At 42.0% G+C, this 12067-nt stretch overlaps 1 protein-coding gene across 1 annotated transcript; it reads left to right on the forward strand.

Annotated features, from left to right (window-relative positions):
• The first annotated feature begins 1987 nt into the window (after positions 1-1987).
• rnf26 (ring finger protein 26) lies at positions 1988-5006 on the forward strand. Its single transcript, XM_084466467.1, has one exon. The coding sequence runs from the start codon at positions 2401-2403 to the stop codon at positions 3778-3780; it is 1380 nt and encodes a 459-aa protein (XP_084322593.1). The 5' UTR covers positions 1988-2400; the 3' UTR covers positions 3781-5006.
• Positions 5007-12067: the final 7061 nt, after the last annotated feature.

Here is a 12067-nt window from a genome sequence, read left to right on the forward strand (position 1 = left end):
TCTCTCTCTCTTGCGGGAGCTTCAGGCTTCAGCTCGACCAGGGGGTTGATGTGGAATGCTGGGGTCTTGTTAGGGGTCTTGACCAGTCCGCACTCTGGGAGTACTACTGGGAATTGTGTTTTCCCATAGAAGCTTCTGGTCTGTCACTTACTCTCTCTCTCTCTCTCTCTCTCTCTCTCTCTCTCTCTCTCTCTCTCTCTCTCTCTCTCTCTCTCTCTCTCTCTCTCTCTCTCTCTCTCTCTCTCTCTCTCTCTCTCTCTCTCTCCTTATGCATACATACAGATACAGACACACATCTTTATCTTTATAGAGCACACGATTGTCATGTAAACTGGACACCAACCTAAGCCAACATTAAGCCAGAAGAACCTATCATTGAACTTGTTTAAGGACACATCAGTACGTCAATCACTCTGTAGCAATGGACAAATGGTATGGGTTGATAGGACAGAATGTGAAGAAGCAGCAATAGTCTTAACGCCTGGCTAACCCAAAACTACCTCTAAAGGATGAGCACAGTGAAGTCCTCATTGACACAACCCATCTGTGACCAAGTTGTTTCCTGTCCATCCTGGGATCCTCAATTCGGTAGAGCATGGCACTAACAAAGCCAGGGTTAGATGGTTTGGGCTCGGCTCGTAAAATGGCTGAATATCTTGGGGCCCTGGCTGGAATTGCACAGGGAAGGATGGGCGAGGCCGGTCACATTCCCCGTTACAAGGAGAGATGAGGTAGATGGGGAAACCTGAATTAGCTAATTAGTACTCAGCAACTACATTTTTTCCTGTGGTAAGAAACAAGTCCCAAACTTGTTTTCCATGGCCTCTCCCCAAGTGGTTTCTTCTGTATTATACTATTACATGAAAGTTGGGAATGTAGGATGCCCAGGGTATGTTTATTACAAAATAACCACATGTAAACTATTGTGTTGATTACTTCAACTTAATTACTGAAAATGTGGGTTACTTCAGGAAGTTGTTGTGATTGTTTACCAACTGTGTTGCAAGGATGAACGGAATACTGCTACTAGTTACTATATCTCAAATGCTTTTGGGTGACAAAAAAATTAAGAATACAAGAGGTATAACTTTAGTCTCCAGGCTAAAGATGTGTATGTACATGTACTGTGGGAAATCACTGTGGGATTTACACACGTCACTATCAAATACACCATTTTGTCTTGTAAAGGAAGTCCATTTCAGCTCCATTATGTTTGTAAACGTATACGTAACATGTAGGGTGTTGGTTCACTAAAATGCCTGCAGAAGGTGGAGAGGACATTGGCAAACCATTCAAAGCATCTGCTTTTGTAAAAAGGAAGGATTTGGTCCTCGTGAAAACAAACACAGGAAGTTGCCTGCTGCATGGACCACAAGAAAGATACCCTACCCAAGGGGCGTTGCACAAAAGACAATGAAATGACTCACAAGACCTTTAGCTGCTTGAGTGACTCCTCATCCCTAATGTGTCATTAAATATTCAAGAAGATTGTGCTTGGCAGGTTGTTTCAACACATTTTATGAAGGATTTAGTTTGATCTTAGCAGACAGACACTTCCCTTTGCCATGTCATTGCATCCTTTGTTGCTGATCGGCTCAGCGTGGAAGATAGGATACAAATTAGGGAAGGAAATTCCATTTGATATCCTTCTCCACAACAAACCTTTTGTCTTGCACCTTTATTGTTGGTCTCAATGTGAGGAAATGGGATATGCAAGTCGATGCCTTGAGCATTGAGTTAATTTCAATGGAATGGGCAATGGATTAAATAAATTGGCAATCTTCAGAATTATTTGTAGAATGCTATATTTGAATGCAGATTGCCTACAGTTTAAACTAATATTTGAAGTTTAAACTAATATCTTATTTTTTTAACACTATTAGGGCCGATTGTATGCGCATGCGGTTGCGCCAAAATCACGCAGTGTTTTCCAGGAAGTGGTGAGGTCAGCTGACCACCGAATAGTCAAAAGAAGTATGGCGGCTACCCTGAACAGTGGGAAGTTTTTTTGTGATTGTTATGTTTATTGTCGGGATTACGCAAATAGTTTTCGTTGAAAAATTGGCCGCATAAAATGATGTTTGATACCTTTTCGGGAGAGTGGAACAGTTTGACTCACAACCCTGGGATTAAGAGAAACCTCTCGGTCCTTTTTGAACATAAACATCCGCTGTGTAAGTGTGCATTGAGCGTTTTGCTCCTGGCTGACCAGAACGCAGAAAGATATCTCTGTATTCCCACGTAATTACAAACGACGATTTTTTTCCGCTTTGCACGTCTTTGCTTTTTAAATACAACAGTATAATGTGAAGTACACCTGTACACCAAACACTAGACATGGACTGCTTCTAAAGCCCAAGCCAGTCTGGATCGCGCTAGTTGTTTTGCAGCGACGATACAATGGCTTTAGTCAACTTTCTTATTTTTCCTTTGATAATTTCCTCTGTAGTAAAATGCCTAGACTTTCTCAGTTTCCTTTTGGACTTAAACTTTGTCATCGTCCACACTGTGGTGCGGTCTATTTTAGCCGTCGTCACGTTTGTAAACAACCTACCTGTATTGTTTTGGAACTTCCTCGTTGGATTTTGGAATTGCATTCTTTTCTGTTTGATATCCATGGCAGAAACAATTTCAGTCATCTCCCATGGCACCGTAAACATGGCAGGAAGTTGCCTGCTCGCTCTCGGAGGATTACTAGAGAGCCTGAAGATGGTGGGCTACCTATCTATGCACGTCTTCCTCCGTGGAAGAGAGTATCTCTACAGGGGATTGCTGTTTGTTTTGGAATGTTTTGGTATTGCTGCAAGCCTAACGGTCTATTTTGCTAACACGGTGGTCAACTACGTGCTTATTGGCACCCAGAACATGTACTCTGCTCTCATCAGTGTTTGGCACACGGTCTCAAGTCCACTACAGAAGGTTGTGGAACTCACCCTGACCCTCATCACATTCCTCTATAGCAGCCTTGTCGGGACCTCCACCTTACTGTGGACGCCATGCAAACTGGTGCTGGACTTTCTGGTCTCACTGACACAGATCTTCATCAGTATCTTTATAATGAACATCTATGGCCTTTTGCTCACCATCACTATCGCCGTAGCTACCACCGTCTACCTTAACCCAGAGCTGGTCCATCAAGTCAGGCGACAGACTGTCCATTACATCAATGCAGTCCCGACGCTGCAAAGACTATACTCTGCTGCACAAACCATAACTCGAAGCCTGCAGAGAGTGCCCGGACATGTTCCTGGGGCCGTAAGGCATGCCCAAAGACTCCTCCGACGCCTGTACCTGCAGGAGAGGTGGCTATGGAGGCAGCTATCGCGGCAGGGAAGCTGGCTGAGCCTCGCTCTACGAATGCGAGCATGGAGGAACAACAACAACAACAACATCGACAACAGAGTGGGCGGTGACGGGGACCCTGGAGAAGAGCAGCGGGACCCACCGGATGGGAGTGCGGGAGACGCAACCTACCGGGAGCAACCAGACCAGGCCTGCCCCAGCTCCAGCAAGGTCCGACCCCTGAAACAGCTCCGGGCTGCGGGTAAAGAGGAGGGCCTCCCGCATGCCAAGAACCTGCTGAGTCTGCTCAAGGAGCAGGAGGAGAGGAAGAAATGTGTGATCTGCCAGGACTGTAGCAAGACGGTGGTGCTGCTGCCCTGCAGGCACCTCTGCCTGTGCAGGGGCTGCACGGACATCTTGCTGCGGCAGGCCCTCTACCGACAGAACTGCCCGCTGTGTCGACACATGATCCTCAACACGATGGACGTGTACCTCTGAGGGCCCGCTGGCCCTCGGCTGGGGGGTTCATTCCGTCACATACCAATGACCACTCTAACAGTGTGTTTTCCTCTTTTCGACTGTTTACTGATGATTTTGTCGTTGCTTCAAGACCACAGGCCAATGCAAGATCCGCAAGCATTTTAGGTTGTTGATTGAATTGTAGAAGAGATATTGGGTTGTGGTCGCAACTGTGTTTATATGCTGATAGAAATACTAACAGTAACATCTAATGCTTGTGCTCACTTTGCTGTAAAAGCAGCAATAAGGGTTTCTGACAAACGCTGCTGGGATAAGCATTGTGTTTCAGAATGTTATCTATAAGAATTCCAATACAATGTCATTTCTGTTGCATAACATTGTAAAGTCTGTGAAACAAGTATGCCTTAACACATTTAAACAAGAAAGTGACAAATCCTTTTGCTATGGCTCTGAAACACTATATGTGCCAATGGACACAACTACATTGTACTTGCTTTGCTAAGGACCAAGTAACACCTGTTTATACACTTGAAAGGATTTACTATGAGGAAATTAGCTACTTGTCGTTGCCAAACACAACCTTTAATTTGCTCTTCTAATTCCAGTCTTCCATCATTTGATATCTAGTAAAAGGTTAGTTCATTCAATAATTCTCATGTTAAAAAATGTGTTTTTCTCCTGTTAAGGGACCATACATGTTATTCTGTTTACCATACTTTACAGGTCTGCTTGCTTAAACACGTATTATTAGAGTCTAGTTTTTCTAATCATTAAAAGAGGTGTCATGTGCCTTCCTTCCTGTCTTATTTGACAATTAATCACTTTTTTTAGCAATCGGCTATGTGTGAAAGGATAAATGGACAATATGATGCTTTACGAAAATCTAATGCTATCATTAACCCCAACCAAGAAACCACTGCTGCTGCCCCTAAACACCACCACTTTTGTAATGGTTTTGGACTGCATGGCCCTTTTTTGATATAAGAACGATAGGATTCAAACTCCAGTTGGACCAATTTGTTGTTGACTAGAGACATATTTCTCTCAGGTATTTCTTAAGACCTTAACCTCATCCCTGCTCACATGAATTGACAATGTCGTCCATGTTCTGTGTTGGAAAGGAGCCCACAGTGTGGGCCTGCTGGGAGAACTGACATGACTATGTGGCATCAACTCATGAATGTATTGTTGTAAAGTGTGTTCTGTCATGTCTCAGATGATTTGAGTTCATAATAAAAAACATTGTGTAGAGATGGCTATTATTGTCTCATCAAATGCATTTTCTCTCATAAACAATTATATTATCTAAATATATTGTTCTATATTATATACTACTATATAACCTAAAAATATATTTTATTTTCTTCAGATTGCAGGAAGTTATCACATTATTTATAAATTGCAGGATCCATTTTACATTTTTGCTTGGATTACATTTCTGAATGCTTGTTCGCGTTCTGTACTTGACCATATCTGGATGTGTTTATTTGATAGCTACCGGCCCTGTTGACGCTCACTTGAAAATTGTGTGTGTGCATAAAGGGGCCCTCCAGTGTTTTGTGGTTAATGTTCCCTGATTCTGAGTCATGGCCTGCAATAGCATGCATCTGAACCTCAGTTTGATCATTTAGTCTTGTGGTAGGAAGAAAAAGGAAAGATGTGCGATGTCAAGGCTGCTGTATGAAGTTGATCTCCCATTCCTCGTCAAGGATATTGGCCATGACGTCACCACTATAAAAATCGGTGTATCAATTCAGCACTCTGGACAGCACCGTTTGGCCAACCAATGATCAGTTTCAATCAGTGACTAACACAACTCGTGGTGTCCAACCAATTTGCACTACATGATAAAGGACATCCACGCAAGCCTCTGTCCTCAGAGAGACGTCAGAGCCAAGGGTTCAGGGATTGTTTGTCTGCTGACACCATGAGCCCACTCTGCAGTGTTTATATGTAAGGGATACATTATGACCGTGTTAACAGAGAAGAGGAAGTATGATGACAGTGGAAGCGCAGAGAGTAAAGATGTTCATACTTAAGGGACTTGATCTTTAACATTTGATCCCCTATCGGTCCCGGTTTGAAGCAGTGTGGGAAAATAACACAAAACTCAAGTCCACCACTGATATACTACTGCCCTTTTTAAATTTATTTATCTAGTCTCCCATTTTTCACTTTGCTTCGTGGTAACCTGTAGACTTATTTCCCCTTTACAGACTTTCTATCATTGTCATCTGTTACGTGGTAGTACTATATTGTACATCTCATCTGACACAGTCACTCAGCTATCCGGTTCTCTGCATTGTTGGACCCCCACTCACCACCCACCACAATTCTATGACTCATCATTTTCACACAGAAGATTAGATCAGTATTCCCTAGTCTGGCTAGTTGCTGTGTGGGAAGGGGGGGGGGGGGGGGGGGGGAGGGTTGAGCGTGGAAGGATGCACTTTGTTTCAGACTGGGTTACTATATGTTTAGATTACTACTATTTGTAAGGATATGTGACCATAATTATAACTATATGTTTAGGTAATTACTGTATGTGCATTACTAAGATTGTCTTGGACCCCAAGAGTAGCTGGTTGTCAAGACGTCAGCTAATGGTGATGAAATAAACAAATACAGGTTGCAAGAAGAATATCATACACTTGAGTATCTCTTTTGAGCACTCTCTCTTGAGCACTTCTTTGTTTCAACACAGTACAGATGCTAACACTTTGTCTTGATTTATGGATTACTTATGGACCTTTTTAAATTGTGACTTATTATTGTGTGACATAATTGTATTGGAACATAAGACCTATGAAATAAATCACTCAAAGTCAGACACACACGCTGCAGCTTATGCCCATGCCTCTGGCAGAGTGCACAGCAATAGTTAGGAGACCAGAACAGGCTGTTACCACAGTGACAGCAAGGAAAAGAGATAAGCAGAAATACAGAGGAGGCTAATTGCTATTGGCTCCTATCCACCACTGACACAATGCTAATTAAGAGGTTTGTCACAATTATCCAGATAATCCAGATAGCCTCCTTTACAAAGGTGTGATGTGATCAGTGGTTCAACGGATGATAAGAGCACAGGCAGCTAGGAGAGAGCTGGGGCGGAGAGCGGAGAGCTGAGGAAGAAAGCAGAGAGCTGGGGCAGAAAGCAGAAAGCAGAGAGCTGGGGCAGAAAGCAGAAAGCAGAGAGCTGGGGCAGAGTGCTGGGGAGAGAAATGAACAGAGAGCCAGGGAGAAGAGGGCTGGGATTGAGGATAAAGGCAAGATAGCCATCAGGTCAGAGAGCACCTTAATAGCCCCCCGGTTGTTGACCTTCACACAGAGAGGAGGGTGTTAATCCATGAAATGGGCTACTGTTCAAGCCCCCCCCCTCTGTCCATCCATCCATCCATCCATCCCCCAAATTAAGGCCTATCATCTCTGGAATGTCACAGTTGTCTAACTGAACCCATAGAAAACATTAATATCAATGACAATAAATTGTAATGCTGAGAATGCATGTTCCATTGTGACCCACATGAAGGCACTACATTACTATAACCTGTAAAGTTAAGTTTTTTTTATATAAAGAAGGCCTATACGATATCAATGGCCAAACGTAGTTGCCACCCATGGGCCCTGGTGCGAGATTTACACGCACACTTGTGCGCGCACAAACGCACAAACACACGCTACACCGTACATAGGTATAATTGACAAGTGCATAACATTTATAGCCACAGGGCCACTTGATTAATAATAAACCGTCGACAGCATAGGCTGATATGCATATTTCCCAGAAGCAATCATTGCATTGACATGACCACAAACTACCGTTTGTGATATATTATGTTCTGCTATATAAAAAGACCATGATGAGGATGAGTTGTGGGGTTAGCCATAACCTCAATCATACTTTTGTTTCGTGGGATCGGGGAGAGTGCCCATTCACGACCGATGGGCCACTCCCAGCACTGGTCCGAGTGCATCCCCTACAGGCTTACTTACGCCAGTGCATGATATTCCACGATACCCTTAACTCTATGAAGGGATGTGACCATAACAACTGTATGCTCTTCAAATAGTGACAAAACGGTTAATCTGTTCATCTGTAGGCCTAGTCTGTCAAGCATAAGCATATAAACACCTGTTGGTATATTATATTAAGCTATTGTCCTATTAAATTAAAGGGATATCTGACAAGCGGCTGGATTCAATTATCTTTCCCAAGTTATCTGAAAAAGTTAATGGCTCTGCTAGAGTGTGAGGCTTTACTGGATGTTTTGTAGACTATGTTGTTCAGACCCATAACCATAGGAGTCCACCATAGAGGCCCTATTACCCGAGTCGGTTAAGAGGCTGTTGACCAGTGGTACATTGGCGCCCTCTAGTGGAGCTGTATTTAAACACAGAGCTTCCAATCCCATTAAGTGGTTGTACTGTCCTGACTATAACATCTTAAAAATGTCTCTGAAGAAAGGTCCCTTGCCTTGATTTAACATAAACGAATGAGGATGATTTAACATTAATGGACAGGATTTTTGGCCTCCATTACCCAGACAGACGCCGCCAACGAGCTGTTATGTCTAAAGTGATTTCTCTGTCGGCTCGGTCCGTTCGCCCACTACACTCACAGGCCCTGAACTAATGGAAAAGCCGCAGGATGCCAAGGCATAGTAGATTAACTTCTTTCCATCTTCTCTAATGTCATAGGTAAAATTTAAATACATGTTTTATTTATAGTTTTTAGTTTGAGGGAATTATATAATAGGAAAAAAAAACAATTCCACATGTGTGATATATTTAACAGCCAGATGTCTTGTCTCTATCCCTCATTTTGGAACTTGAAGAGTAACCAAGCTCTGAGTCACCATTCCTCTTGCATTAATGTCATCACCGAAATGAAAAAGGAATAGAGAGAAAACCATCTCGGTGAGCTGGTTAGTCTGATGCACGGGGTCTCTGAGAAATATCCAAATAACAAAGAAGTGTACAACACTTGTAACTTGCGTAACTTACAACTTGTAACTTACGTAACTTACAACTTGTAACTTACGTAACTTGTTGTAACTTGTTACTTATGTAACTTATGTAACTTACAACTTGTAACTCGTAACTTACAACTTGTAACTTACGTAACTTACAACTTGTAGCTTACGTAACTTAGGTAAGTTACGTAATTAGTAACTTATGCAATTTATGTAACTTGTGACTTATGTATTTTACGTAACTTACGCAATTCACGTAACTTTAACTTACGTAACTTACGCTATTTACATAACTTTAACTTACGTAACTTACGCAATTTACGTAAATTTTACTTACGTAATTTACATAACTTACAATGGGCTGGCCCCAGCCTACATCATTGACCTTGTACAACCCCACTCAGTCCAAAGGTCCCTCAGATCCTCCAACAAAGGGCATCTGCATCTATTGCTCACATGTGGTGTGCACTGATATTGAATGTTCGTCCTTTTGTATTGATATGAGGACTTCTGGTCCTGGTGGTTGTATTGTTGTATTTTATTGTATTATATATATATATATATATACACATATATATATTTATTTTCTTTTTACTACTTACTTTTACTTTTTTGTTTTATTTATTGACATTGTACAGCACTTTGGTCAGTGTATGCTGTGTGTAAATGTGCTCTATAAATTAAACTTACTTACTTACTTACACAATTTACGTAAATTTAACTTACGTAATTTACGTTACTTACGCAATTTGCATAAATTAAACTTACGTAACTTACGCAATTTACGTACGATACAAGTTACGTAAATTGCGTAACTTACGTAATTTACGTAAATTTAACTTACGTAACTTACGTAATTTACGTAAATGTAACTTACAGAAGTTACGTAACATACGCAATTTACATAAGTTACGCAATTTACTTAACTTTAACTTACGTCATTTACACAATTTACGTAACTTTAACTTACGTAATTTACATAACTTACATGATTTATGTAACTTACGTAAGTCACCTAAGTTACGTAATTGACGTAACTTGTAACAAGTTGTAAGTTACGTAATTTATTTATATAAGTTACAAGTTGTAACTTACAACTTATGTAACTTACAACTTGTAACTTACGTAACATACAACTTAAGCTAACTTATAACTAACTTGTAACTTACAATTAACTTGTAACTTGCAACTTACGTATGTTACGTAAGTTGCAAGTTACAAGTTGTAAGTTACGTAAATTACATGTTGTAAGTTACTTAAGTTTTACAAGTTGTAAGTTACGCAAGTTACAATTGTAAGTTACGTAAGGTACATGTTGTAAGCTACGTAAGCTACACGTTGTAAGTTACGTAAGTTACATATGTTACGTAAGTTGTAAGTTCCACGTTGTAAGTTACGTAAGTTCCACGTTGTAAGTTACGTAAGTTACAAGTTGTAAGTAACATAAGTTGTAAGTTACAAGTTATAAGTTACACGTTGTAACTTACTTAGGTTACAAATGTTACTTAATAACTTACGTAAGTTACTTAGGCCTACTTACAACTTGTAACTTATGTAACTTACGTAACTTACGTAAATTACAACTTGTAACTTACGTAACTTACAACTTGGTTGTAAGTTAGAGAGACCCCGCTCACGCGAGAGTGAAGCTTGTAACTTACGCAATTTGCCTAACTTACGTAACTTACGTAAGTTATGTAAGTTACAAGTTGTAAGTTACATATGTTTTACAAGTTGTAAGTTACATGTGTTTTACAAATTGTCAGTTACAAGTTGTAAGTTACAATTGTAAGTTACGTAAGTTACATAAGTTTTACAAGTTGTAAGTTACAATTGTAAGTTACAAGTTGTAAGTTACGTAAGTTTCACAAGCGCCCCCAGACAATATTATGAATCTCAAACGACTGCGTCGGAGACTGTCGTCTCTGGTTCTTCCACTTCCACATCAATCTAAGTAGACTGAACCGCGACATGGAGGAGAAAGGGATTGTTGCCCGCAATTGTTGACCGCAATTGTCTCTGGCCGGAGCCGGTGCCGGTGGTGCCTCGCGGCAGCGGACAGAGCCGGTGGTGCCTCGCGGCAGCAGACAGGCCGGTGGTGCCTCGCGGTAGCGGGCAGTGTTAGTGGTGCCTCGCGGCAGCGGGCAGCGGGACTGGCGGGAGAGAATCGTGGGGAACAATCCCTTTCCATGTCGCGGTTCATGTACTTCAGGGAGTCAAAGCCAAAGTTCCTTTCCCCCCAATTCCTTCATAACCATGGCCGAGATAACCCCCACTACGAGTCTCGTTGTGAAAATACCAGAAACGTCAGAGAACCGGACGCAGTCTAGTCTTTTCACCAAACGCAAGCTTGCCTTATTGTGTTGCGCGTTATGCACCATAACACCAACAGAAGAACGGTTATGAGAAGCATCCGATAGAAACATATCAGACAGATAAACGGACCAACAGAAACAGCATTTGCTATTTGCAGGCTACTCATTTGGCCCGATCATTTTTGTTTACAATCCACACAGGGCTCTAAAGTTTTGAACTGAGTTCAGAGTGAGATTTTGCAGGGTTGCCAACTTGGTGATTACATTATAGGTCCGGGGGGGGGGATTAATGCGGGATCGCGGGCGGACGGAATTGTTGAGGGGGGGGGTGGATTTCTCTGCGTGAGAAATACGAAGTGTGGCGTGTGAGCGTGTGAATGGGTTGAATTGCGTGTATCTCACGCCCAATGCGTGAGACTTGAGGGCCCTGTCCACATGTTTTGCTGTCTGCTGCGGCATGGTATCAATCACGTTGTTGTAGATTTCACTCAACTAAAACAAAAGTTAAACAAAAAGTGAATATCAAGATGGCTACCATCTTGGTCTGTTCGAAGCTCTCCACGCGGTGGAAATGGAAAATAACCTTGTTCCTCCAAAAAGTCGGTATGTGCCTTTTAAAGGCATGTGCTTTTAAAGGCATGCACAGGGGGGTGGGGGGGTGCGGGCGGACGGGATTCGGTGGGGGTCACAGTCAAATCTGGGGACATTTCCGGGGACAGCAGTAGCCGGGGACAGGTCACTGACAACGGGGACTGTCCCCGGAAACCGGGGACGTCTGGTCACCCTAATTTAACATTTAAAGGTACATGCATTTAAAGTTGAATTGCATGTAGGCCTACCTATAAATGCATGTACCAAAGCCTACAAGTGGTCTAGCTTCGCAGTAAACATTGCAAGAGTAAGAACGTTTTGAAATACACATTCAAGTCCGGCCGAACACGAGGTCATCTTACGAAGAACATAGGCCAAAACGCTACAAAATGACTATTGCATCTTAAGTTTCCATTTTATTAAAAG

Source organism: Micromesistius poutassou (genome assembly GCF_964030765.1).
Source record: "Micromesistius poutassou genome assembly, chromosome: 4".
In the NCBI taxonomy this organism is placed as follows: domain Eukaryota; kingdom Metazoa; phylum Chordata; class Actinopteri; order Gadiformes; family Gadidae; genus Micromesistius; species Micromesistius poutassou.